This window comes from Phoxinus phoxinus (assembly GCF_949152265.1).
Source record: "Phoxinus phoxinus genome assembly, chromosome: 6".
Lineage (NCBI taxonomy): Eukaryota > Metazoa > Chordata > Actinopteri > Cypriniformes > Leuciscidae > Phoxinus > Phoxinus phoxinus.
In genome coordinates, this window is record NC_136881.1 from 42512403 (window position 1) to 42540083 (window position 27681).

General features: G+C 38.6%; 3 protein-coding genes and 1 long non-coding RNA gene across 5 annotated transcripts; 1 reads left to right on the plus strand and 3 right to left on the minus strand.

Moving 5' to 3' along the window:
• Nucleotides 1-1280: 1280 nt before the first annotated feature.
• LOC307001048 lies at nucleotides 1281-3246 on the minus strand. The gene is made up of 3 exons (XR_013798153.1): nucleotides 2075-3246; nucleotides 1795-1983; nucleotides 1281-1682 (listed from the first exon to the last, which is right to left on the minus strand). It is a non-coding gene; the product is annotated as an uncharacterized lncRNA (long non-coding RNA).
• Nucleotides 3247-12393: 9147 nt separating this feature from the next.
• LOC307001039 (microfibril-associated glycoprotein 4-like) lies at nucleotides 12394-14783 on the plus strand. The gene is made up of 6 exons (XM_079617141.1): nucleotides 12394-12424; nucleotides 12508-12553; nucleotides 12646-12855; nucleotides 12936-13032; nucleotides 13110-13277; nucleotides 13356-14783. The coding sequence occupies exons 2-6, from the start codon at nucleotides 12548-12550 to the stop codon at nucleotides 13607-13609; spliced, it is 735 nt and encodes a 244-aa protein (XP_079473267.1). The 5' UTR covers nucleotides 12394-12424; nucleotides 12508-12547; the 3' UTR covers nucleotides 13610-14783.
• A 1145-nt stretch (nucleotides 14784-15928) lies between these two features.
• Nucleotides 15929-17958, minus strand: LOC307001042 (pyrin domain-containing protein 1). Its single transcript, XM_079617145.1, has 3 exons — nucleotides 17562-17958; nucleotides 16552-16819; nucleotides 15929-16466 (listed from the first exon to the last, which is right to left on the minus strand). Exons 2-3 carry the CDS (start codon nucleotides 16808-16810, stop codon nucleotides 16306-16308), a joined length of 420 nt encoding a protein of 139 aa, XP_079473271.1. The 5' UTR covers nucleotides 16811-16819; nucleotides 17562-17958; the 3' UTR covers nucleotides 15929-16305.
• A 1040-nt stretch (nucleotides 17959-18998) lies between these two features.
• nxnl1 (nucleoredoxin like 1) lies at nucleotides 18999-27681 on the minus strand. Of its 2 annotated transcripts, none has more exons than XM_079617142.1 (3): nucleotides 27226-27681; nucleotides 21595-21928; nucleotides 18999-20160 (listed from the first exon to the last, which is right to left on the minus strand). In XM_079617142.1, exons 2-3 carry the CDS (start codon nucleotides 21918-21920, stop codon nucleotides 19842-19844), a joined length of 645 nt encoding a protein of 214 aa, XP_079473268.1. In that variant the 5' UTR covers nucleotides 21921-21928; nucleotides 27226-27681; the 3' UTR covers nucleotides 18999-19841. The 2 variants fall into 2 exon arrangements, with proteins under 2 accessions (XP_079473268.1, XP_079473269.1); XM_079617143.1 differs by having other exon boundaries at nucleotides 27196-27259.

The window sequence follows — 27681 nt, forward strand, 5'->3', positions numbered from 1 at the left end:
TTTTAAAATAGGGACATTAGTTTGGCTGTGATGCTCAGTCACTTGCAAAATAGTAAAACCAACATGAAAAGGAATCGTGATAAAATCGTGAATCGTGATTTTCCTGAAAAAAATCGTGATATCATATTTTTGCCATATCGCCCACCCCTACTTAGACATGCAAAAGCTGACTAATTTTTTAATGCTTTATTGTTATTATTAAAACATTCTCTGAGCTTGAAAGTTTCATTTAAGACTCATTTGTTCACTTTGTTAACCTAACGTGCAAAAAAGCTCCTTTACTGCCTTTGCTGGTTTATTTATTGAGATCTGAAAATCATTAACTAAACCAACTTATCATTTGCAAGAAATCTGCAGCTGACGACTTGTTTGCTGAACAAATTAAAATTGGTTAAATTTGTGTTATTGATGACATTTAAAGGGCACCTATTATGACATTTAAAATGCTCCTAATGTTGTTGTGGGAGTCCCCAACAACAGTTTTACATGCATGCAATGTCAAAAAACACTTTTGTTGTCGTATAATATGCATTTATTTTTACCTGATTTGCTCACCGACTCCCAAATGAATCTGTTACGGTTTGTGTCTTGTGTTTTTCTCTCCTTGTGATGATGTCATGACTCTGTTTCTCTGTTTGTGTCTTGAGTTGATTAGGTCCGCACCTGTGTGTCGTTATACACCTGTGCCTTGTTGGAGTCACTTCTGATCCACTATAAAGGACACTGAAGCAGAGCATGGCAGGAGAGAGGAGAACCAGCAAACAAGCTTTTTCGTTTTATTTTGATTTAGTTAAATTACTTTGCAGTTCGTTTGGTTAAAGTCTGTGACCTTCATATTATTTGAGGTTTAGTATGTCTTTATCTGTGATACGTGTTTCGTGAGTTTACGTGTTTGTGAGTATAATAAATGTTAAAGCAGCGTACTCGTGTTTCACGTGACCTTCTTTATGTTGTGAAACCCTTACGTAGCCACTTGTAACCAGTGATGGGCAGATCGAGGCTTCGTGAAGCAATGAAACAGTTGAACCAAATGGTCCATATTGTTTCGAGGCTTCGAATCAATCCGACACCCGTCTCAACGGTGACACCTAGTGGTCACTTGCAGGTGTTGATCTGAAACAACCTTGACAAGCCATTAAATTTTTTATTTTTTATTTTTTATTATTGTACTTTTCTAATATGTGAATCTTGGAATAGGCTCCTCACTGTGCATAATGTTATTTTGGTCCTGCAAAATGAATATTAATAAAATAAATCAAGCCACAATGTCTCACTTTTTTAGATATTTTTATTCAAAAATATTAATTTCTCTGCTGTGGAAGGACTTAGCCTACTTCTTTTTTTACAGATAATTTCTCCAGCCTTTGAAAAAATCCTCTCACAAGGGACACTTGTTGCTGGAATGCAAAGATATTTTTTAGCCATGACATACAAATGAGGAAAGATCACTGCTCTCTCTTTCCAGTAAGTTAGTGGATCATGAGTTCTGGGCAAATACGCATCGTTGATGTATTTTTTCACTTCCACTGTGGCATCAGCTGTAGCGTTGTGTATCATCTGGGTTTGATGGATACGAGTATCAAAAAGTTCCCATAAACTGTCCTGTGTTTCTACTGGTGTTGATGTTGATGGTGATGGTGATGGTGATGATGTTGATGGGTCTGATGTTGACATTTCTGGCTCTGAATAAAAATGAAAACAGCAATTAGTAACAAATGCTAAACTGACGGCATATATGAAGTATATATTACATGAATCAGATTACATAACATAACACAGACTGAAACTGCTCACCAGGATTTGTGTTTGAACGCATCAGTGAAGCACACTCCAGTGTCATGTGCTTTTCAGCGTCCTGGGCTTTGGCAGCATTTCCAAATGCCACATTTTTGAACCTTGGGTCCAGCAGCGTAGCCAGTGCCAAGGTTCTAAAACTCTCATAACCTCCACATCTGGCCTGCAGACCTTCTTGCAGATGTGAGCCTATGAGCCAAAACAGGAGGAAAAAAATATATAATAATGACAATAATATGACAGTTATGGCCAATTACATGGGTAGTTCATTGTGGCCTACCTAATTGTACAGTTGATTCCTGCGTTGCATTTCCTTTTTTCTGTGCAAGCTTGTGCTGCAACATCCTGTACAGTGGTATTAGCTTTGAAGCAGACACTCTCTTTTCCTCTGACATCTCTGTTGTTGCGAGTTTGAATGGTTGCAGTAGTGACATGATTGTTGAATAATGTCATACTCAAGACTTGTCAGGGGAGCAGTATCATTGTTTAAGTTGGAAAGTGCAGCAGCCAGTGGCTCATGTTGATCATACAAGCGTTGTAGCATGTCGAATGTGCTGTTCCATCTCGTCTCAACCTCCTGCATCAGTTTCAGAGTTGGTCTTCCTATCAAGCCCTGCATCTCCACAAGCTTGTCCTTTGCTTTGCAGCTGGATCTGAACAACCCCACTATCTTTCTGGCCTTCTGGCGTATTTCATTAAGGGCTGGGGTTTGATCTAGGGCCTTTTTCACAATCAAATTTAAAGCATGAGCAAAACATGGGACATGGCGAAGGTGGAGTAAATTGGTGCTTAGGACCATGTTGGATGCGTTGTCAGTCACCATGCACTGAACTTTGGAGGTTATTCCCCACTCAGCCATTAGCAAGGCTTTAGCCTCCATGAGATGCTGGGCTGTGTGGGTTTGGTAAAACCTCCTTACACCCAGTACAACAGTTGCCATTTTTGCCTCTGGTGTTATGTAATGGCAAGTCACACCAAGATATCCGTCCATATTAATGGAGGACCACATGTCAGCCGTAAGGCTAACAAATTCTGCCTTTTGTAGGTCCTCCATTGTCTTCTCCTTGGCTTTGTTGTACCTTTCGCTGACCATTGCTTTAAGCACCTTCCGGGATGGGAGGACATAGCTTGGATCAAGCTTGTTCACAAAGGCCCTGAATCCCTCATCCTCCACGATGGTGAAGGGCTGCAGATCCTTCAACACCATGTTTAGAAGAGCCTCATCCAATTCCCTCTGTCTGCCTTTTAAAAGAGAAGATAAAACATACTTTCAGACAAATACATTTTAAAAAATACAGCTTCAAATAGTGCACAGCTATTAAAAGTAGCATACTGGTTCATTATTTGGAAACCTTTCTAATCAAATTTAGGTTATGAACGTTTATGCTCAGTGTGCAGAGAAAAAATGTAATGGAATGTAGAACTACAACAATTACGAAAACCAAAATGATGGTGTAGTATACACTGGCAGTATATTGGGTACTCATATGTAGATCTATATTTTAACATGATTGGCAGTTGGGATTGGTCCCAAAAGTTTGTAATTATATTTCAATTATAATTATATTTCCAACAATGCATACCTTGCTTAGACCAGCAGTGTCAGTAGCAGGCATAGGTACAGGGGAAATGCCATCCTCTGCACCCTGCAAAATGGCAGGATGAGTGCTCCTCAAATGGCGCATCATAGATGATGTATTGTTGCAGTAGGCAAGCTGCCGATCACAATACACACATCTCACTTTATTTGGGGTTTCTAAATGGAAATGCTCCCACACCACAGATGTACGGCATCTCTTCTGGGGAGCCTCCATTTTATCTATCTATCCAAATCTATCTAGATATGTATCTCTAATCTATCTATGTAATTAGATGTAACTACAATCTATCTATGTATTTAGATATGTATATATAATATATGTATCTATAATCTATCTATGTATTTAGATATCTATTATCTATCTATGTATTTATATATGTAGCCTATCTTTAATCTATCTATATATGTATCTATCTATCTATCTATCTATTAATGTAGCTGTCTATATATATTAATATCTATGTACCTATTAATGTGTCACTATATGTATACTCTGTGTCTCTAGCCTATCAGTCAATGTGTTGTGTAAATTTAAATGTAAGCCTAAATATAACTAAACAAATCGCACTATAAATGTCACTATATCACCAAAAATCCGCTATCTCAAAATCAAACTCCTCTCACAAAAACCCACGAGGTCAATATGCGTTGATTTCACTTTTATACAGATATGGTATTGTGTGGTCTGTTTCCGACCATGTCAATCAAGCGCTGATTCGGCGGATCACACCTGATGAAACACTTAGTGAAACACTTCGAGGCTTCGTTTGGCCGTAGTCACGTGACATGGGTGTTTTGAATCACGCTTCGGATCAGTGTTTCGAAACATCTGCGCTTCGGGATCTCGCAAAGCTTCGGAACGACTGTTTCGCGACAGCCATCCCTACTTGTAACAAAAGGGTTCGTAACATAAATTGGGGGCTCGTTCGAGATTTCGGATTACTGTAATTTTGTTTGTTGAGCAGATAAAGTTAGTGGTGCTGGGCGATCTCCGGGTAGTTAGAGTGAACAAGGGGGGCCGTGCTTAGCGCCGGTTCTCACTACGGTTTACTATTTATTGTTTTCTTTATTATTTTAGTTTGTTATTTTTGAAGGTACTCCGGGGGAGAGGCTTGCCTCTTAACTGGTACCCTCTGAAGAGCTAGAGAGGTATTAGTTAGGTCTCGGTTAGGAAGGTTTAGGTCCGGAGTCGTTCGTAGTCTACTAATTTATTATGTTTGTTTTTTGCTCATCAATTTCTTATGGCGACGTTTGATTTAAATGAGTTTGTAAGTCAACCTAGCATTGCAGTGTTGGAAACATGTAGAAAGGACGATTTGTTCCTTATTGCTCGACATTTTGACATACCTGTTTCTAAAACATTGCTTAAAAAGGACTTGAAAGCTTGTTTGTTAACTGGTTTAATTAATGTTGGGGTGTTGTCTTTAGTGGAGGATGTTCCTGAAGCAGCAGAATCAGTTGCAATTGTTATGGATGAGGAGCAAATCCCACTGCAGTCTTCTACCTCACAGCGTTCTCTCGCTGGCAATCCAGTTACGCCGGGTCCCAGTGAGGGAGCGAAGGTAGGATTACCACCTTTTTCTTTGCCTAAATTTGAGGCTTTGTCCCTCTCTACCGATGAGTCACCTGTACATCAGAGAGATTTGCGTTTAAAAGTACGTTTAGCTCGTTTACAGCTTGAGACGCAAGACCGAGCTCAAGCACGGAAGGATGAGTTGCAGCATCAGCTTGAATTGCATCGTATCGATGCGGAGATGAAGATGAAAATTAAAATGCGTCAGTTAGAGTTAGAGTCTGGTCGAGATGACGCAGAAAGATTTAAAAAATTTGCTGTAGAAAATGGACCGAGTTCTGAGGTTGAAGCTGCTGCATTAGTGTCAAATATTCCTGCGACACCTATAGTTAGCTCTTTACCTGTGTTATCGGATTCTCTTGATCATTCGACTTCGTTTAATGTAGCCAGAAATATTGTAATTGTTCCACCTTTTCGGGAGAAAGAGGTTGAAGCTTATTTTCAGGGATTTGAAAGAATAGCATCTGTTTTGAAGTGGCCAACAGAGGTCTGGTCGTTAATGTTACAATGTAAGTTAAAAAAGCGCAAGAAGTTTGTGCATCTCTTCCGTTAGAGGAAAGTGTTCAATATGAGACCGTAAAAGGGGCGATTCTCCGTGCCTATGAGTTGGTTCCTGAACATTACCGACAACGTTTTCGCTCAACGAAAAAATTCGCTTCTCAGACGTATGTCGAATTTGACCGTGAGAAGGGTATACTTTTTGAACGATGGATAAAGGCGTGTAAAGTCGCGGATTATCAATCTTTGTGTGAACTTTTGCTCATTGAAGAGTTTAAGAATTGCGTTCCTGAGCGTACTGCTTTATATTTAAACGAACAAAAGGTTACTACTGTGCAGCAAGCAGCGGTCTTAGCAGACGAGTATGCACTCATTCATAAACCTGTGGTTGTAAAGCGTGCGAGTGATTTAGGATACACTTCACAAAGAGAGAATGAAGTTAATTATTTTGACTCTAAAATCAGGCCTAGTCCATCTAGCCCGAAGATGCGTAAAGAGTGTGGTTATTGTCACAAGGTTGGACATATTATTGCTGAGTGTTGAATTTTGAAACGAAAGCATGAACGTCACGATTTTTCAGCTCAACCGCGCGGTTCAGTTTTAGTAAAAAGTGTGTCTCCACACTTTTTACTAAAGATCTTGCGTGATACGGGAGGATCTCAGTCTTTTGTATTGTCTGACATTTTACTTTTTTGTGCAAACTCTGAATGTGATACTAGCACTATCGTGCAGGGTATAGAAATGGGGTTCATCACTGTCCCTCTTCATCGCGTCTGGGTGACGTCTGAATTAGTTTCTGGATGTTTTAATGTAGCAGCTCGTTCTTCCCTACCTGTGAAAGGTATCGATTTTATTATGGGAAATGATCTGGCTGGAGGAAAAGTAATGCCAGTTGTGCATGTTATCAAAATCCCAGTCACTGATCAGCAACCAGATGCGCTCGCACAACACTTTCCAAATGTTTTTGCTTCTAGTGCAGTTACGACACGCGCTCAGGCGAAAAGTCTCGGTAAGGAGAATGAAGTGAATTTAAGTGAGTCTATCTTTGCAGAGATTCTTGAGAAAAATGCTGTGGCAGAGCATGTGGTGGTAAATTCGATCCAAAAATCTGTTTGTCCCGATCCTGCCGTATTTTTGCCTATTTCGTGCGAGGTTCTTACTGCCGCACAGAAAAGTGATCATACGTTAGAGAAATGTCGTTTAAGTGCTGACACTAAAAAGTCACTTTCGTTTAATCATCAGTTCTATTGGAACAACACTGTGTTAATGCGTAGCTGGAAGGCTCGATTATCAGATGATGAGAATTTGGATGATTGGAACGTGGTCCATCAGATTGTGGTACCCTCAAAATTTCGACAGCATATTTTAAGCTTGGCACATGATCATCCTTGGTCTGGGCACCTTGGAATAAATAAAACTTACCATCGGGTGCTTCAGCATTTCTTTTGGCCTGGGTTGAAAGCTGATGTGTCTCGATATTGTAAGTCTTGTCATGTGTGTCAAGTAGTAGGAAAGCCCAATCAGATTGTGCCATCTGCTCCACTTCGTCCTATTCCGGCTGTAGGTGAACCGTTTGAACGCGTCTTGGTAGATTGCGTCGGGCCGCTGCCGCGAACTAAATCCGGTTCTCAGTACATTTTGACAATCATGTGCGCTGTCACACGGTTTCCAGAAGCAATTCCCTTACGGAATATAACTGCCAAAAGCGTCACTAAGGCTCTAATAAAAAATTTCACGACATTCGGATTGCCGAGAACTGTTCAAACCGACTAAGGAACTAATTTCTTGTCAAAAATGTTCCAAAGAGTGTTGAAGGGTTTGAGCGTGTCGCATGTCACATCCAGTGCCTACCATCCTGAATCGCAGGGCGCACTGGAGAGATGGCATCAGACGCTGAAGTCCAGTTTGCGAAAATATTGCCTGGAGGCAGGGAATGAGTGGGATGATGGAGTCCCTTTGGTTTTATTTGCACTGCGTGAAGCGCGACAAGAGTCACTTGGTTTTAGTCCGTCAGAGTTGGTGTTTGGACATAATGTACGGGGTCCTTTAAAAGTATTGAAGGATGAATTCTTTTCCACTGGTGTGACTGAGAAACATAATGTGCTTGATTTCGTTTCTCGTACCCGTGAACGATTGCGAAATGCTTGTGCTGTCGCGAAAGAAGCTCTTGCTCTTTCGCAGAAGAAAATGAAGCGTCATTTTGACAAGAACGCGGTTGTGCGTAATTTCACGCCTGGGGAGCAAGTACTAGTGTTGCTTCCTTTACCTGGTTCTGCTTTAGCTGCGCGATTTCTTTAGCTGCGATTCTTTCTTCCAGTATACGCGTATGGCGTTCGGTCTTCGGAACGCACCTGCTACCTTTCAAAGGTTAATGTCTACAGTTTTAGGTGACGTTCCAAACTGTAATATTTATCTTGATGATGTTGTTATTTATTCTTCTACGTGGACTGAGCACATCTATACTTTGCACAATGTTTTTGACCGACTAACAGCCGCCTCTTTAACCTTAAATTTGACCAAATGCGATTTTGCGAAAGCCTCCGTTACATACTTGGGGAAACAGGTTGGAAACGGTCAAGTACGTCCGGTAGACGCAAAAGTGACCGCTATTCTTGCATACCCTGTGCCCACTACGAGGAGAGAGTTGCGACGATTTTTAGGCATGGCTGGCTATTACCGGTGTTTTTGTAAAAACTTTTCGACTGTAGTCGCTCCCTTGACGAAGATGTGTAGCACAAAAATGGTTTTTAATTGGACCAATGAATGTCAAAGTGCTTTTGAGTGTGCGAAGTCTCTCCTTTGCAGTGCTCCGGTGCTGTCTGCTCCTGACCTAGCTTGTCCGTTTAAGCTCGAGGTAGACGCCAGCGCGGCCGGAGTTGGAGCTGTCCTCCTTCAGAGTGGTGCTGATGGAATTTCCCATCCAGTATCTTATTTCTCAGCTAAATTCAACAGTTCTCAGTTAAATTATTCTACTATCGAAAAAGAGACTCTGGCTATGTTGCTTGCTTTGCAGCACTTCGATGTGTACGTGGGATATAGCTCTACTCCCGTCATCGTCTATACGGACCAAATATCCGTTGGTTTTTTTAAATAAAATGTATAATCATAACCAACGTTTGATGCGCTGGGCGCTGATGGCTCAATGTTATAATCTGGAGATCCATCACAAGAAGGGAACCGACAACATCGTGGCAGATGCCCTTTCTCGGGGCTGGGTAAATGTATAATTTTAATATGTAGGTTTGTCTTATTGTAACTATGTTCTTGATTGTTTTTACTGTTTCGCTTCATCCAGAACCTGTCTTTAAAAAAAAAAAAAAGACTGGTTCTTTCTTTAAGTGGGGGAGTGTTACGGTTTGTGTCTTGTGTTTTTCTCTCCTTGTGATGACGTCATGACTCTGTTTCTCTGTTTGTGTCTTGAGTTGATTAGGTCCGCACCTGTGTGTCGTTATACACCTGTGCCTTGTTGGAGTCACTTCTGATCCACTATAAAGGACACTGAAGCAGAGCATGGCAGGAGAGAGGAGAACCAGCAAACAAGCTTTTTCGTTTTATTTTGATTTAGTTAAATTACTTTGCTGTTCGTTTTGTTAATGTCTGTGACCTTCATATTATTTGAGGTTTAGTATGTCTTTATCTGTGATACGTGTTTCGTGAGTTTACGTGTTTGTGAGTATAATAAATGTTAAAGCAGCGTACTCGTGTTTCACGTGTCCTTCTTTATGTTGTGAAACCCTTACGTAGCCACTTGTAACAAAAGGGTTCGTAACAGAATCGTTCAACGACTCATTTTTCAAACCCCTCCTTTGCGCGACGCTAATCTGCGTTGATTGGTCAGATGACCCAGCAGTGTTTACAGAGATAATACTTATTGTTTAACACGGAGTACAATGATGCTTTTGTCAATTAAATCGTGTTATAATAATGATTATAGTCCACTGCTTTGTAGTTTGTAGTAAAAAACTAAAAATAAGATAAATAATTTAATGTTATGTTAGCGAGCATAGCCCAGAGTTCATATTGTAAAAGCACAATCAGTCTTTGTTTGCGTTAGCCCGATGCATAAACATAACGTTTTTACAAAAAAAAATGCAGTTACGTTACTACGAGGTATTACTCTATTCTTTTTAAGACAACTCCGAAAACAACGACAAACACTTCACATATCTCAATACAATTGCCATTGAAGACCTAGAAGCTAAACGGTGCTTACACAACAAACAAAATAATTATTAAGCATGCTACATAAAACATAAAAGCAAGAATTATTAATAACACTCACAGGTTGTGATACGGAGGAGGAAGCTGATGCAAATACACTTGGAACTGAACCTTCCTTAAATATCAGCCGGCTCGCGAATCCAAGTTTGATTGCATTTAAAAAGCAATCGTCTTCAAAATGGCGCGAGCAAAGCACAAGGCTCGGACTATACTTCTGTGGTATAGATATATGAATTGTAGCCACTTAGTCTTCAAATGCTCCTCCTTGGGCAGATGAAAAAAGTTGGCTTTTGAGAACTTCAGAACACAGCGTCTCGTCGCCATGATGTTTTCCCTGCTGGCCTTGGAGCGCAATAAGTGGGCGGATCGTATTCAAATAACTTGACAAGTTGACGTCATCTAGTCAGAGAAAAAGCTTCGGTCTTCTAACGATTCATAAAAATGACTCCGAGTCGACTCTTACTTTTGAAAGACAATAACTTTATATACGGTGCACTTTCATATTTCAAACTTTGCAGGATGTTTTTGTTATTTTATTTTTAGTTTATTATTTTGTGCACTGAACAAGAATACTCTACTACTATACTTACAATTTTATTGACCATACGTAAATATCACAAAGCTTTTTTTCCTTAATTGAGTAATCTCAACTAGTTTTATGTTGTAAATTCAATTCAACAATGTTGTAAATTCTATAATCTTTTTTTGGAACACTATAGAATTCAGTTTGTAATTAGTATTAATATAATTTGGATATAACATTAATATAAATGTACCTTGAATGCATGCAGGAGAAATATGATATATCTGCAATCTAGTTGCAATCTTTTGTTGAGATTTGAAGACAGATAACGTCTGAATCCATATTTTATTTCCTGAGGAACATTAGACCGAAATGTAATATCCCGCTTATTGTGTGTAATTGTTATTAGCTATTGCTGTTCTTTGCAAGTTTGGGTTCTTAAATTACAGGTTATGTGACTTCCAGCTTGCACCCTAACAATGCCCTATTCCGACAAATCAGTTATTATCATCAGCAGTTTTCTTTTTAGCCACAATTCAAAAAGATAGAGATAAAGTTCATGAAGGGCGGGGCCATTACATAAATTTGGTGATAAACCTAATCCTTAGTTTTTCAGCCATTCAAATTAATTCAAGCAATCAAGAAAGTGTAAAACTAATGTAAAATGTATCATATTATAACAGTTTATAAGATGAAATGGATCACAATGCTTTGCGCATTAAAACATTATAAAGTGCCTGAAAAACTCTCCTGACATGATTTTTTTTAGTTTTTTATTTAATAATTGTATCACTGTCACTGTCACTTTCTAATAACACACTAAAGTTGGTGTTCACCATTAATGTAAAATATACTATATGAGAATATACTATTATTGGATATGCAGTGCTATTGAGAGGCCATATCACCTTGTTACACCCCTAGTAATCAATCATTTCTGAAACCGTTGTTTGCTTGTTTACAGTAACATGTGAAACCTTTACATTTACCAGCAAAAAACTTATCACATTTGATTTGATGTTCAAATCAGTCACACAGCACAAAACAAGATGACAATAAATGAGCACAACTGGTAAGATAAAGAGGCTTTCAGGTTACAACATCTGACAAAAGGAATCAGAGTCACTTTCCACCTTGAATGCTGCAAATTAAGTATCCTTGTTTTAGTGTTAACTCAATTGGAATAAGTTCAGAGTACTCATAAGTATTTTTTTTATTTAACTTTATTTGGATTGAGGTTATCGGTTTCCTCAAAAGAGATGAGTTAGCTTAACATGTTGGGTTTTACAGTGTACCCTCATGTCATGATTCGATACATATCACGATACTAAACTCACGATACAATATTATTGCGAATATTATTGTTAAAAGGTTAACAATAAATGTACTGTTGATTAAAATGCTAACTTTGTTTATGATCGAATCATACACGAGTTCTCGAGAGCAAATTTAAGAAGCTGCGGGACATTTCATGTCACATCCTGATGTCTCGTGTCTTTACGGGATGTGTGTCTGTGAACGCCCGCACAGATTCCAGAAAATCGCTGTCTGAGGTAATGAACCAAAATCAAACTCCCTGAACACATTATCAGTGTATTTTCCAGAAACTCTGTGTGAAAGGGGCTTTAGATTGGAACATGTGATATCCCGCTTGTTTTTGTGTAATTGTTATTAGCTATTGCTGTTCTTTTGCAAGTCTGGGTTCTTAAATTACAGGTTACTTCCAGCTCTGCGTGAGAAAATGTAGACTTGCATCCTCACAATGACCTATTGTCTGTTCTGACTAAATCAGTTCTTTTCAACAGGTTTTTTTTTACATCACTTTACAGTGTAAAGATGGAGATTAAGTTCATAAAGGGCAGGGTCATTATCTAAATTTGGAGACAAACCTGATACCTATATTGAACATTTATCAAACTCTGGTAATCTTTTTATCAAGGAAAATTATAGTGTGATAATTATTGCTATCGATTACTTTAACATCTGAAATAATCTCTATGGAAGTAACCCAAATTCTAAATTGTAGCTATACACTATGATTTACTGAATAGGAAGGGGAAAAAAAGATTATTTGTCTGTCACAGCTTGTCAAACTTTCATCAAGTCTTTTCATTATGTTATTGTACTGAAACACAAAGGAGCCAGAGAATCTGACAGATATATAAATGTGTGTTTCAGTCTTTCATCCACAAACACTCAAGGCACAACACATCCAGTGAGTTGCTGTTTTATTCCTTATTTACCTCACAGAACATTCAGACATGTATACAGTTTGAAATGTTTATATTACTTTCTTAGGGAAATCAAATCTGTGATCTTCTGAGGAGAGATTGAGAAGATGGCAGTAAGTTCATCTAAAACTCTATATTCAATAACTACTATGTTTTCACCTTAATTTCAGTGTGACGTTCATCTCGTTCTCTCTGTCCCGTGTAGATGTTGGTATTTTTGGTGGCTTTTCTTCCAGTTGTTCTGATGAGCGGGTGCAGTCACGATGAAGAAATGCCAGCCGACTGTTCTGACATTTATAAAGCAGGAGAAACACACTGTGGGATTTACACCATCTATCCGGCGTGGGATATTCCTTTCTGGGTTTACTGTCACATGGTCTCAGATGGGAAAGATGAAGACAACGGAGGATGGACGGTATGAATGTGACTTTAGATCGTCAAACACACATCAGAACATACATTATGAGTCCTATATTCTGTATAAACCCATCACAGGTGATTCAGAGGAGAATGGACGGCAGTGTGAATTTCTATCGGCCGTGGAATCAGTACAAGAGAGGATTCGGGAATGTGGAGGGCGAATACTGGCTGGGTAAGATCTCACAGCGTGTGTCCGTTTGTGTGGATGATCATGTGTTTGGTTGAACGTGTGTGTATGTGTGTGAACAGGGCTGGAGAACATGTACCAAATGACACGTAAGAAGAAGTACATGCTGAGAGTGGATCTGGAGGACTTTGAAGGAAATAAAGTTTTTGCTCTGTACTCGTCCTTCTCTGTGGATTGTGAAATGGACGGGTATAAACTGCATGTTTCAGGGTTCACTGATGGAGGGGCAGGTAGGACACTTTCATTTATACTCATGAAAACACATTTCCATTGAGTTATTGTCCTCAGTGAGCTCCTCTTTTCTGCAGGCGACTCTTTATCTACCCATAATGACCAGAAGTTCACCACCTTTGACAAAGACCAAGACAGCTATGGATATAACTGTGCCAAATATCATCTCGGGGCATTTTGGTACTCAGGCTGTCACCACACAAACCCCAACGGTGTGTATTTATGGCAAGAAGATTCTCCCCATAACGCTATTGGAGTTGTTTGGTACACCTGGAAGACTTTTGCTGTCAGTATGAAATCCATCAGCATGAAGATCAAACGTGTGTTTTAGACTTTTGAAGAAACTAGTAACGGTTATATTGCTTTCCTTTCCTCTATTAACTGCGTAACCAGGGCCTAAAATTAGCATTTGCCAAGTGTCAAATGCAAGTAAACATCAGTGTTTGTGAGTATGTGAAACGGTTTAATGGCCAGTGAATTCTAGCAATGCAATGTTGTGAGAACATGAACGTGAACGACGTTTGGGACAGTTGGCGGGTCAATGGTGCATTATCACGAAAGTTTAAGCCTTGCCAATATAAATATTCGAGTGCACGAAAGGGAACTCAATTCATTACTGCAAAGAACGTGCCCAGAAATTCACATCTCAGACAAGCGTGCAAATACTGAAGTGAGCTCTCTTTCACGTCTTCTTGCGCTTGAACAGACATATTCAAAGAAAAGTGTCAAAATGTCCGTCTTGGCAAGTATCCTTGTAAACATAGTCAGTTATGTCTTAGGCCCTGTTCCAAATGGCACACTAAACACTCGCAGTCTTCCTCTGAGTCCACTCTCTCGTGACGTAATGCCACTTTGACTGTCGGAGAGAAGTCTGCTGTGGAGCTCGCACCAGTGCCGACTCGACAAAAGTGCATATCGACTGCGAGCACCCTTCTGAAGCCGAAAATGACAAATGGGACACCCTCCGGTCTCATGAACTTAACAGACACGCGCATGCGGCAGCCATTTTAAGTCCACAAGACCGAAAGTATATGTAGTGTGCCATTTGGGACAGGGCCTAAAATGAACGTAAACATTTGAACAGAAAACAGGTAAGTAACAGTTTATTGGATCAGTGCATTAACTCTTAAAGTGACAGTAGCCTAATATTCCTGCTGTCTGTGTTGTTAATGTTAATCAAACAACAAACGATACAGAACAATCACTCGTTGCTCTTCACTGAATAACTTTTGTAACTTTAATAAGGATTAATCTATTAATCTGTTTCATGGCTGGTAAAAAAATATAGATTTATGGCAAGTAAATTTTGTCACTGGCCACTTCACTTTTGTCAAGTTAGTTGTATGCCCTGTGTGTAACTTAGTAAATCATGTAGGAATATCACTCTCAAAAACATATGGCTGTTTTTAGGTTTTAGATTTTTTTTTTATTTGTATTGGGTCACTTCTTTTAATTTAATATTGAAATTAATCGACTCATACATTTTCAATAAAACTCCTGCAATGAACGCTTTGTGGCCTAATGTGTTTCTTACTGTAGATATTCAAATGATCATTGTCTGGTTTAAATTATGGTGAATTCAAGAAGGTGCAATACAGGTCTGTGCTTATAACTGTTTTTAATGAATATGGGATACACACATTAGCATTTTTCTTTATAATCCTCATAGGTGCCACCCATTTTGGCAAGGAAGTGCATAAATGACATTCCCGAAATAAAAATGTTGCTGGCCATAGTCATTCACATTCCACACATAACCACAGTATCTTTAGAAAGCTGACAACTGAGAGTTTACTGTTCAGAATAATATAAATAAATGTATAATGTTCTCTGATGTCCACATATGTTATCAAGATTTGTACACCAAAAACATCTTATTTAAAAGCAATACGCTATTTTCTATCCTGCTTTTGACCCTCTTTCAAACACTTTTGATGGTCTCGCCACATTAAGACTTGGAAGTAAGCAGCCACTGCTATGCTACGATTTACAAAATAAAATAATTTTAAAATAATTAAAGTTAGAGTACTTGGAGTTTCAACAGTTATAGCTGAGGATAAGGGTATTTTGTGTAAACTAATTATGAATGAATGTTCCATTGTTTGTTGCACTGTATGTGACAAACCATGTTTTCATCCTTATATTCATCCTTCATAATTTTCAGTAAAGTGTAAGTAAAATGAGTACATATCAATCGATCTAAAAACAGACAAAGCAATAAAACACATGGTAAAAACACTGTTACTTATATTTACGAATAATGATTCTACGGAAGCCCTGAATCGCAACGTAAAAAAAACAAAAAAAATCCATAAAAAACTAAATCTAAAATGACGACAATATTTCAACTTAATTTTTGTTTTAAAATGCAAATTTTTTTCTCTAAATATTTCGACTTTATTCTCGTAATTTTATAAAAAATAATAATTTTTGTTTGTTTTTTTACATTGCGGTTCAGGTCTACCAATCTGTTGAATAACGAATCTAAAATATAAAGTGTAAAGTGAAAACATAAACAGTGTCTTACTGACATGATCTTAAAAATAATGTGCATCCCACTGTAAAACCCAACCAGTTAAGCTAACTCATTTCATTTGAGGAAACTGATTACCTCAATTCAATTAAGCTTATACAAAACAATAGTTATAAATACTCTTAACTTATTTTAATCGAGTTCACTAAAACAATGATATTTCTTAATACACAATTCAACTTTAGACTGTATTTAAATACCTTATATAGCTGAAACTTCACTATATTGAGTAAAACAGTGAAATGACAAACTTTAAATGGACTCAGAGCACTTGAAGTTCCTGCTAGCTCACAATATCACATAGGATGACAAGTGAGGCAGTGCAAAGACTGTGTGGCTCTTCAAAACGTCTTGTTCTTCTCAGAGGCGTCTCTGGTTTTGTTGCTGGAGTCATTCTGTGTTTGTGTCTGACTCGTTTTATAGATAGATAGATAGATAGATAGATAGATAGATAGATAGATAGATAGATAGATAGATAGATAGATCCTTGAGCATTAGTTGAAGGTCATTGAGCCTGCAACATTACAACCATGAACAACAGGGGCATTTACAGTTCCTCCATTGGATGTTATGGTCACCGTAGGTCCTGCAGTCTTAGCCGGTACCGGTGTCCCACTGGATGAAGATCCCGCTCCAGCAGGAACATCCTCTGGAACTGATGGACAGACACAGAGATAATATCAGAATGCATAACATCGTACATCAAATACTACGAATGCATAGTGTCAACTATAGCCTACCTTCCAGAAGTTTTCCCTTCAGTTGATCAGCAAGCTCATTTTGTTTAATGTTGCGTAGGATTCTGACCGCAATCTTCCCGGCGTCTGATTTGTCGTAGTGCTGCACCATGAGATCCACAACATCGTGGACATCAGCGTTCTCCAGTTTTCCTCGAGGAATAGACACGGCACTGTTCGACAGGCGCCATTTGAAATCTTTGAACTCGTCTTTCAGGAGCTCTTTAAGTGCATCAAGAATCACTGTTTTGGTTGTAGCCATTTTGTGTCACTTTAGGGAAAAATACAACAAAATGCATTTTCAATAATATATTGATTAATGTGGAGCACGATCGGCCTCAATGCCAGCCAAAAGATACAACCAACACAGTTTAAGCTGTTTTTATGGGTTTATAAGTAGGCGAATCAGTGTCAATTCGTTTACTATAAACATCCACACAATACGCATAAAATACAGAACTATGGCGTATATCATGACAATCACTTTCTATTAGAGTTAAAACAGCATAACCTCATTTGCAACTGTGAATGACAGATCAAGACTGTGATACTAAAGCTCTCCACTAGACAGACCAAAGGTTAAGACATTTTATGTTTGTCTTTTCATTGTGCATCCGTGTGAATTGCTGAATATTTCCTAATTTCCTTTTTGAATTTAATATCTTGGAACTAACGTGTATTTTTACATGCTATCTTACAAAAAAAGTAGAGATTCAAAATGGTTGACTTTGCAATAAAATCACACAATATGTAGAAAGATATGGCAATTATCTTTCGCATCATTCTTCAATAGTCTGACCGCACACGCCTCATTTATAGATAAAATGTTTGTCATTATGAAGAAAGTGGTTTCTGTGAAGGTTTCAAACAAATAGTGGTTAAACGGATGTGTTTTTCGACTTTAACCACAGCATGTTTGAAAAACACTCACACAAACTTGACTCAAAATATTGTAGTGAGAAATAACCGGCTGTACCGAAATACTTGTTAAATTAAATCACTATTGTACTTACAAAGATGATGGTAAAGTTGCTGTCCGCGTTTCCTTGTTCTAACTTCTGTGGTTTCGGTGATGTCGTGTCGTTTCTTTATGAGTCGTTCAAGAACGATCCGTTCATATAGGTCACGTGACAAATGAACGAAAGACTCGGAAGCGAAAGTAATTATTTATGTTCCCTGTAAATTGTTATTGACTGCATTATAATGATTTCTTAATTCAGAATATGATCAAGATTGCGTAGGTGGATGTGTTCGGGGAATATGATCAAAACTTCCTATTCGTCCAAGAGCAGTTTTCCCTTTTTGTCTATTAATACTGACAGAATAATTATCCTTTCGCTACACTGCTCAGCCACACTTCAAGTAGTCACTAACTGAATGTTATTTCGATGTGTGTGTGTGCGTACGATCACAATGCCATTTCCCGCTGCTGTCTATAGGCTACAAAATGCGTGTGATCGAGCAGTGTGGCGAAAAGATCATACTTTATATAATAAGAATATCCTAATAATATAATATACGAGTAACACACGCAAATGAAGTAGCATTTGGATACATTTTCATAATCAGACAACATAAAGGCAGAAGGATTTGAATTTATATTAATTATATTATATTAAATATTAATTTATATTTATATTAAGGATTAGAATTTGTAAGGTAAAACTATCAAATAACTGCCATATAGTCTATGTGCATGCACATCAATCACAGGCAAAACATGACTTAATTTGGCTGAATTTAAAAAGCCTGAATGAAAAGCCGCTTATGATCCGGTTCCCGGAATTCCCACTAAGAATCACTTTCACTTTCACACTCCTTTTTACTCTGGTAGAAATCGTGCCCTGCAGCTTTAACTCTAATGCAATGTCTGGTTATACCCAGCGAACAGATTTTTGTTAGAAGAATGTTCTTCGAATATTCAGTGTTGGTTCTGAAAAGGTAAAAAAAAATGTCCAGTTTTCTTGACGTTAAAGGAACGTGTTTTAAAAGGTAGGCTATGATGTTCATTAAATGTTCTTTCAACCTAATTTTGAGTAACACTTCAACATAGGAAAAAAGTTTGTGATCCTGAAACATTCTTTCAAAATCCATGTCATGACCCCTTTAAGATAAAACTGGAAACATTTTGTTAATGTTTTAGTTTATTTACGATAAATTGAAACACCTCAGAAACATTTTAATGTTTTTTGTGATGTCTTTTTAAACATGCATCATTTTTGTTTACTATGTGTAAAATACTATTCAAACTAAATTGATTACTTCTTTTATTTATTTTATATGGGGAGTGTTATTTGCATGTTGACAACTTGTTTAAACCCGACTCTGATAATTTTTTATTTATTTTTTATTAAACAAAAAAAAAAGTGAATAGATTTAACACACATAATCTTTTTTTTTTTTTATTCCAAGTTTATTAATAATGCACATTTTGATAAAAGCTTGCATGATGAAAAAAATAGTATTTGCTGATACATTAATGTCACACCAGTCATCTGATGAGTATTATAATCATTCATAGCCTGGAAATATTTAAAATCCGAGTAAAAAAAAAGAGACGTATTTGTAAAGCAGCTGATCCTGGAATTGAGAAATTGAGCTCGAGTATCAAACATTCAGCAATTACAAACTTTCTAAGAGGCTTTAGGTTGACTTAAAAAAAAACAAAAAAACAACAACTAATAATTATGTTGATTTTAGTTCACCTCTATACCCACTATTTGTTTATTCCCCTTGAATAACACTGTAAAATAAAAATAGTGTGAAATTACAGTATATTCCAGTAACTGCATTACAGTCATTGGGAAGAAAATAACCCAGCCTGCATTTATTTCACAGTAAAGTTCTGGCTTCATTATTGTAAAATAACACTCTTTACTCCAGTAAACTCCTGGCAATGTTTACAGTGCCTGATTCTCTCAGAAAACCTTGATATGAGGAAGTCGGGTTTAAACGTCTGATTTCTAGACCTGGAAACATAATGAAATTTAGTAATATTGGCATGGGGATTTTTTTATATATTTTTTTTTTTAACAAAGAATACACACTTTTTACTAGTTATGCCAAGCCCTAAATAAATTGTCCTTAATAAAAAAACTTATCCTTAATACTTATCCAGTAAATGATAAACAAACAGTTCTGTAAATTAAAATCATTTGTGGACAATGATTTTTTGGGCTTTTAAGAACTGCTGTAGACCATCCATCTGTCCAGCGACGTTTCCTCTCTAGCGTTTACTCGTGGCTTCTGTCCATATCGCTAATGTTATTCGAGCGTCAGCAAATGTTCAGACTTCAGCCCCAAGGTCCTCCTCCATCATTTCCATCTTCCTCTCCGTCCTCGTCCTTTTTCTTCTTCTTTTTCTTCTTGTCCTCCACCTTGTATTTGATTCGTCGGATGGGGTCGGTCATGCTGCGCATTTTGCCGTCGTCGAACTCCTCGTTCATCATGAAGTTCCTGTCGATAAGCTCCGCCCCTTCCTGCCAGTTGCGGTAGCAGTGCGGCCCGAGCGCGCAGATCTCCGCCACGGCGTCGGGCGAGAGGACGGAGCAGTCCGGACGGAGGACCACCACCCTCGGCAGATCCTGCACCTCGAACATCTCGCCCAGCTCCCTGCAAACAACACACACATGAACTGGTGGAAACACAGGTACACTTATAGAATATAGATCAGTGGTTCTCAACCTTTTTGTCAAGGATTTATTCAAAGAGTCATTCAATTGAAATAAATAAAATTTAAGTATGCTATTCGAAGAGCTGGATGTCACTCCCAAAACGTTTGCATTTCCCAAGAAACTTTGCTTTCGTTTGCAAAACTTTTGCATTCACTCCCAAAACTTTTGCGTTCCCCGAGAAACTTTGCGTTCGTTCGCAAAACTTTTGCGTTCCCTTCCAAAACTTTTGCATTCCCGTGAGAAACTTTACTTTCGTTCGCAAAACTTTTGCGTTTACTCCCAAAACTTGTATATGCCCCAAAAACGTTTGCGTTCGTTCGCAAAACTTTTGTGTTAACTCCCAAAATGTTTGCTTGCCCCTGAGAAAAATTGCGTTCTTTCTCAAAACTTTTGCGTTCAGCTTTTGCATTCAGCCGAGAAACTTTGCGTTCGTTCGCAAAAATGTTGCGTTCCCTCCCAAACCTTGTGTGTGCCCCAAAAACCTTTGCGTTTGTTCGCAATACTTTTGCATTCACTCCCAAAATGTTTGTGTTCCCCCGAGAAACATTGTGTTCGTTCACAAAACTTTTGCGTTCAGCTTTTGCATTCAGCCGAGAAACTTTGCGTTCGTTCGCAAAACTTTTGCGTTCACTCCCAAAACTTGTATATGCCCCAAAAACTTTTGCGTTTGTTCGCAAGACTTTTGCATTCACTCCCAAAACGTTTGTGAGAACATTGTGTTCATTAACAAAAAAAATTTGTTCGTTCGCAAAACTTTTGTGTTAACTCCCAAAATGTTTGCCTGCCCCTGAGAAAAATTGCGTTCGTTCTCAAAACTTTTGCAATCATTCGCAAAACTTTTGTGTTCTCCTGAGAAACTTGAGGAACATTGCGTTTATTCGCAAAACTATTGAGTTCACTCCCAAAACTTCTGCGTTCCTCCGAGAAACTTTGCGTTTGTTCGCAATATTTTTGCGATGCGTTCACTCCCAAAACTTTGTGTTCCCCAAAAAATTTTGCGTTTGTTCGCAAGATTTTGCTTTCCCTTGAGAAACTTTGCGCTCATTCGCATAACTTTTGTGTTAACTCCCAAAACTTATGCGTTCCCCGAGAAACTTTGCGTTCGTTCGCAAATTTTTGCGTTCCCTTGAGAAACTTTGCGTTTGTTCGCAAAACTTATGCGTTCCCCGAGAAACATTGTGTTCGTTCACAAAACTATTGAGTTCACTCCCAAAAATGTTGCGTTCACTCTTAAAACTTTTGCGTTCCTAGTAGACTCTTTTGATGTGTGCTGAAAGGCCCCCGACCCCCCTGGTAGAGAACCACTGTACTAGAAATCACCATTTCCTATTTTGTATGCTAGCATGCTAATCGTAACAGAAAGTGCGTGTACTTCCTGTAGGGGTCCTCGTAGGGCAGGAACAGGCAGCGTTTGGGCAGCTCCTTCAGGAACTTCTCCTGCTGCTCCTCGGACGAGTCCAGCGAGACGTACAGCAGCACCAGCTGGGCCGATCGCTCCACGTAGAACTCGTCCGTCAGCTTCTTGTAGAAGTCTTTGAGCGTCGGAGCGAAGTCCTGACACTTCTCACACTCGCCCGAGCCGAAGAACAGCATGAGGATGCGGTTCTGGAGACGCAGGATGATCTCGCGCTCCGTGTCCAGCTCGTCTCCGTCCTTGTTGTTCTTCACCAGAACCTTCCCCAGGAACAGGTCCACCATGACAGCTTCTGGAGAGAGAGAGAGAGAGAGAGAGAGAGAGAGAGAGAGAGAGAGAGAGAGAGAGAGAGAGAGAGAGAGAGAGAGAGAGAGAGAGAGAGAGAGAGAGAGAGAGAGAGAGAGGCTTAAACATGACTTTATTATAACTTTAACTTTTTCCAAAGACCAGATTCCTTATCTGATCATATAATCCAAAAACTCAATAAATACAATACAAAAATAAATACACATAAAAAAATAAATACACATTTATACTTCAAACTTTCTCTTTTTTTTTTTTTTTTAAAAATTGAAAACCAACATATCATCCAAAACCTCACACAAAACTCCTTCCACAGACCATATTTCGGCGAACCTTTGAATATCATTAATCAATTTAAAATATGTATATTCAATTTTAATTCTAGCAGTCACCATGCCTTTAAAAGCATTTTCTGCATCTATTGTACCTATACCCAATAGCTTATTTTTTCTAGTTTTCCAAATTGCCATTTTGGCCATACCCATCAAAAAATTTAATATACATATTTTTCTTCTCTCCTGAAATGTATATCTGGGACCACTTATAAAAAACTGATTGGAAAAATCCTTACCAAAACCTTCAAACAAACTTTTTAAAACAATAAAAAGACTACCTAACCTCACACAATAAATAAATAGGTGGTCAACTGTCTCTTCAATCCCACAAAAAAGACATTCTTTACCCACGGCTGGATTCAGGTGTGCCACGTGTCTGTTTGTAGCTATAGCACCATGAATAAGTCTCCACTGTAGGTCTGCTGTACGCTTCTCAATGGGAGGTTTGTACAGAGACCTCCAGGATCCTTTAAAGTCTGGTCCAAACAATTCTGTCCACCTCCCTGCTCGTACTCGTTTTAAAACAGTCTGATGGGCAACTTTAACACAAGTAAAGTAGATTGCTTTTTTACTTGCTTCACGAAACTGTCCCAACTCCGGAGTCTTAAAAGTTAATAATGTGTCAGCATCTTCATAGTTTTCATTTGCTGCTGCAGATACACTAATAGATGGGAACTGATAGTTTCTCCTCCAATCTTGATCTGGTTGAGCTTCTAGTGCCTCCCTGCAGGTCCCAGGCAACGCTCTCTGCACCTCCTCCAACACCTGCTGCAGAAGACGGAGAGATCGAACACCCGTTTCACCCTGTAGTGCTGCAGCCGTTTTCCATCCGTGAAGGCCTCTCAGATCTCCTATCCTTTTGAGTCCAGCTCCCGCCAGGCAGTTCATCAAGCTTCCTGATGACAGAGTTCTCGTTTGTATCAGTGGGTTATAAAACAATGGCTCCCCCATAATCCACTCCTTTGGTTTTGAAAGATCTCGGTTGACATTGAAGTTATCAAGCCAAGCTTTCAGCATCGACTGATAAAACAGGGTTAAATTACTTAGGTCCAGTTCTTTAAGTCTCAATAAAAACAATTGTTTCTCATATCCAAGACCAGATGCTGTCCTTAAAATAGCACAAGCGACACGAATCCATCCCAGATCCTCTTCATACAATATTCTTTGTGCAGTCTGCAGTCTAAAAGTCATAATCCTGCTTCTTATATCAATTAGAGCTTGTCCTCCTTCTTGTAAAGGCAGATATAATGCAGATCCAGGAACCCAGTGTTGCCCAGACCAAAAAAAATTGACAAATGACCTCTGTATTTCTTTGATCAGTTCATTTGGAGGATCCAGCACATTAAGCCTGTGCCATAGCATGGAGGCGGCCAGGTTATTTGTAACCAAGACTCTACCCCGGTAGGATAGTTCAGGTAATAGCCATTTCCATTTAGACAACTTGGCTGACACCTTCTCCAGCAAACCCTCCCAGTTTTTTTGTCTATACTTTTCTTTACCCAGAAATACTCCAAGAATCTTGATTCCCTCTGTATTCCATTGTAACCCCCCAGGAAGCTTAGGCGGCCCACCATTTCTCCAGGGACCCACAACAAAACCCTCACTCTTTGCCCAATTCACTTTTGATGAAGAGGCCCTCTCATATAAAGCTAAACTTCTAGACAGTATCTGAATATCCCCTTGTCCAGTAATAAACACAGTTACATCATCAGCGTAAGCAGAAACAGAGACACTTGACCCATTAAAATCCCCTGGGATATGAAAACCTTTCAAATTATTTCTTAGCTTAATTAGCAAAGGCTCAATAACCAAGCTGTAGAGTTGTCCAGAAATTGGACAACCCTGCCTAATTCCTCTCTTAACCGGTATTGGACAACTCAATCCCCCGCCAACCTTAAGCATTACTGAGGCCCCTCTATACAGTAACTGGATCCAAGAAATAAAGGTTTCCCCAAACCCAAATGCTTTCAAAACATTTAAAAGGTACTCATGACCCACACGATCAAATGCTTTTTCTTGATCAATCGATAAAAAACCAATATTGAAATCATCATTCATAGAAAGGTCCATCACATCTCTTATTAGAAATAAGTTATCCATTATTGTACGTCCTGGAACACAGTATGTTTGCTCATTCCTCACAATAATACTCAAAAACTTTTTTAATCTATTTGCTAAACATTTAGACAATATTTTGTAGTCCTGGCACATTAAAGAGACAGGGCGCCAATTTTTCAACAACCCTAAATCACCAGTTTTAGGCAGAAGTGATAACACCGCTCTCTGACAACTGCTGGGTAAAACACCTTTTTCAAAACATTCACCAATTACATTATAAAAATCCTCTCCTAAAATGTTCCAAAATGAATTATAAAACTCAGCAGGCAGACCATCTACTCCCGGGGCACGTCCTGTAGACAGTTGCTTCACAGCCTCTGAAAGTTCCTCATATGAAATCAATCTGTCCAATGTTTTTCTGTCCTCAGACTTTAACTTAGGCAGTCCTTTTAATAACTGATCCATACTCTCAGGATCACATTCTTTGGGCCCAAAAAGTTCAGCATAAAAGTCCACCGCGATCTTCCTCATTTCGGTAGGATTTGAAGTTAATGTGCCATTGTCCTTTCGAAGGTAAAGCATATTTTTTTGTTTTACTACTTTACGTTCTAAGTTAAAAAAGAACTTTGTTGGAGCATCCATTTCCTTAATGGAAGATATCCTTGCTCGGATTAAGGCACCTTTTGCTCTTTCCTCCAAAAGTGTTTTCAACTCCAATCTCTTTTTCTTTAAATCTGTAGTCATACCCGAAACATTCAAATCAATTACATTTTCCATTTCATTAATATCTTTTTCCAAACTTTCAATATTTCTCTTTACAATCACAGTATTATTATAAGAGAACTGCTGACAAAAAATCTTGATTTGGACTTTTCCAACTTCCCACCATTGAATTACATTTTCAAAATGCTCTTTTTCTAGTTTCCAACTCTCCCAGAAACATTTAAATGTGTCACAAAATAACTTATCCTGTACCAGTTTGACATTAAAATGCCAATAAGATTTCGGATGTGACAAACTTTTAGTATTAAAATCAATAGTCACTATATGATGATCAGAAAACCCACAAGGAGATATACCAACATTCATGACTCTATTATTATCGGATTTATTTACATATATTCTGTCTAGTCGTGCTCCCGTCACAATAGAATCTAAAATTTTAACCCATGTGTATTGTTTTGTTAATTGATTCTTATTTCTCCACACATCATTCAGTTCTAGTTCTTGAGTCATCTTAAGAAGCATTTTGCTAGACTGTAAGTGAGGTTCTTGCCCATTCCTATCCAATACAAAATTAGTGGTACAATTCCAATCTCCTCCCATTATTACACACATTTTTCCATCATCATATTTTCTTATTGCACTGTTTAACTTTTCAAATAATTCCATTCTTTGTGAACCTATATTTGGAGCATATACATTAATAAAAAGAAACTTTAACTCTTTAATTTCTACTATAGCTATTAAAACTCTACCCTTTTCTAATTCAACAGTGGACAGGATCTTTAGATCCAAATGTTTAAAAAAAAAAAATCGCTACCCCTGCGCTTAAATTTGTTCCGTGACTCAGAATACATTCACCTTCCCACCATCTATACAATTCAATTTCATTTTGATTATCTGAATGTGTTTCCTGTAAAAACATAACATTGATATCCTTAAGATGAACATATTCTGAAATCACTGCTCTTTTATTCCTATCTCTCCCTCCATTGATGTTTAAAGATCCTATTCTCAAAATATCCATAAAAAGATATAAAGAGAGAAAGGAAAGAGACAGAAAAAACAGAGAGCACTGCAAAGACACCCTTGATGTGTATCTCATTTCGCCAAATCAATTTGCTTTACATTTAACTGGGATTTTCCCCTTTCTAAGTTTAGTAATAATCTTTTTCAAGCGAAACCTCTTTCGTGTACTCAGTTTTTCTTCTCCTACCCTCTTTTGCCAATATAAAACCGAAAACTCAAATTTCTTTACATCCGGAAAGAAATTCTTCACATCAACAACCTTTCCAAACGTCTCATCCAAAAACGAATTAATCTCATCCAAAGAGTAGATCTGATCACAGCTTACCTGAGAAATATCTGACAGATCTGAAGTATCAGATAAAACACCCTCCTCATCATCATCCTCATTCATTTCATCTTCACCTAATTTTTGTATTTTTTCTTTAGGCTCACATGAATCTACACTTCTGACACGGTTCCGATCTTCAGTCCTTCCAGACTCAGTCACTACACAATCTCTGTTTATCTGGCCCTCCATCATCACACCGTCGTTTACTTCAGACATCTGTACTTCAACATCGCCGTCATCCACCCGTTCATTCTCAACAGAAGACTCCTCATCCTTCCTCACACTCTCAGTAGAGACCTCCTCATCATTTCTTACTTTCTCAGTAGGAAATTCCTCATCATTACTTACATTCTCAGCATTAACCACCACAACCTGATCTTTATGTGGATTTATTTGCACTCCATTTTCAATTCCACTCGGGCCTGCCTCGGCTTTATCAGGACATGATAACCTTACGTGCCCGACACCACCGCATTCAAAACATCGCATCTCACCTGCGCTCGCATATAGCATGTACGATTTGCCTTCATACATGCAACGAAACGAGACATTAAGAGTCTGCGAGTTTAAAAACATAAATACATGACGCCTAAACGACAGCACATGTTTCAAAGCTGCATTTTTGCAGCCAAGTGGAACCATTTTGATTCCACTAGCAAGTTTACCAAAACGCGAAAGCTCGCGCTCAATATCAGCATTCGGAATGAACGGCGGAACATTGGAAACGGTAACTTTACTGGTTGGTGTTGCTAACGGTTGAACCTGAATAAAAGCGCCACTTACTGAAACTCCGCTTTCGATCAAACGACTCACCATTCTTTCATCCTTCAGAAAAACCACCACCGCCTTGTTCATTCTTGACGCCGAGACAATGTTGTCGTGACCGACGCGCTCAGCCACATCCAACAGCACGTCCTCCACAGACTCTCCAGCGCTCGTGACACACCTTATTCCATGACGGAGCGACAGAGACGACGCCTGCACACTCCTGTGCGACGCCATCTCCGCCACCGACACGACAATATAGACTACCACACGTACAAAACCAAACTAGTTTGGCGAAAATACATAGAAATTCCCATAAGCTCCCAAAAGAATACCTCAAGAAATTTTTTTTCAAACTTCCCTCTCACCGTGATCACCCTCCCACACACTTCCACTTCCCAGCATGCACCGAGAGAGAGAGAGAGAGAGAGAGAGAGAGAGAGAGAGAGAGAGAGAGAGAAGAGAAGAGAAGAGAAGAGAAGAGAAGAGAGAGAGAGAGAGAGA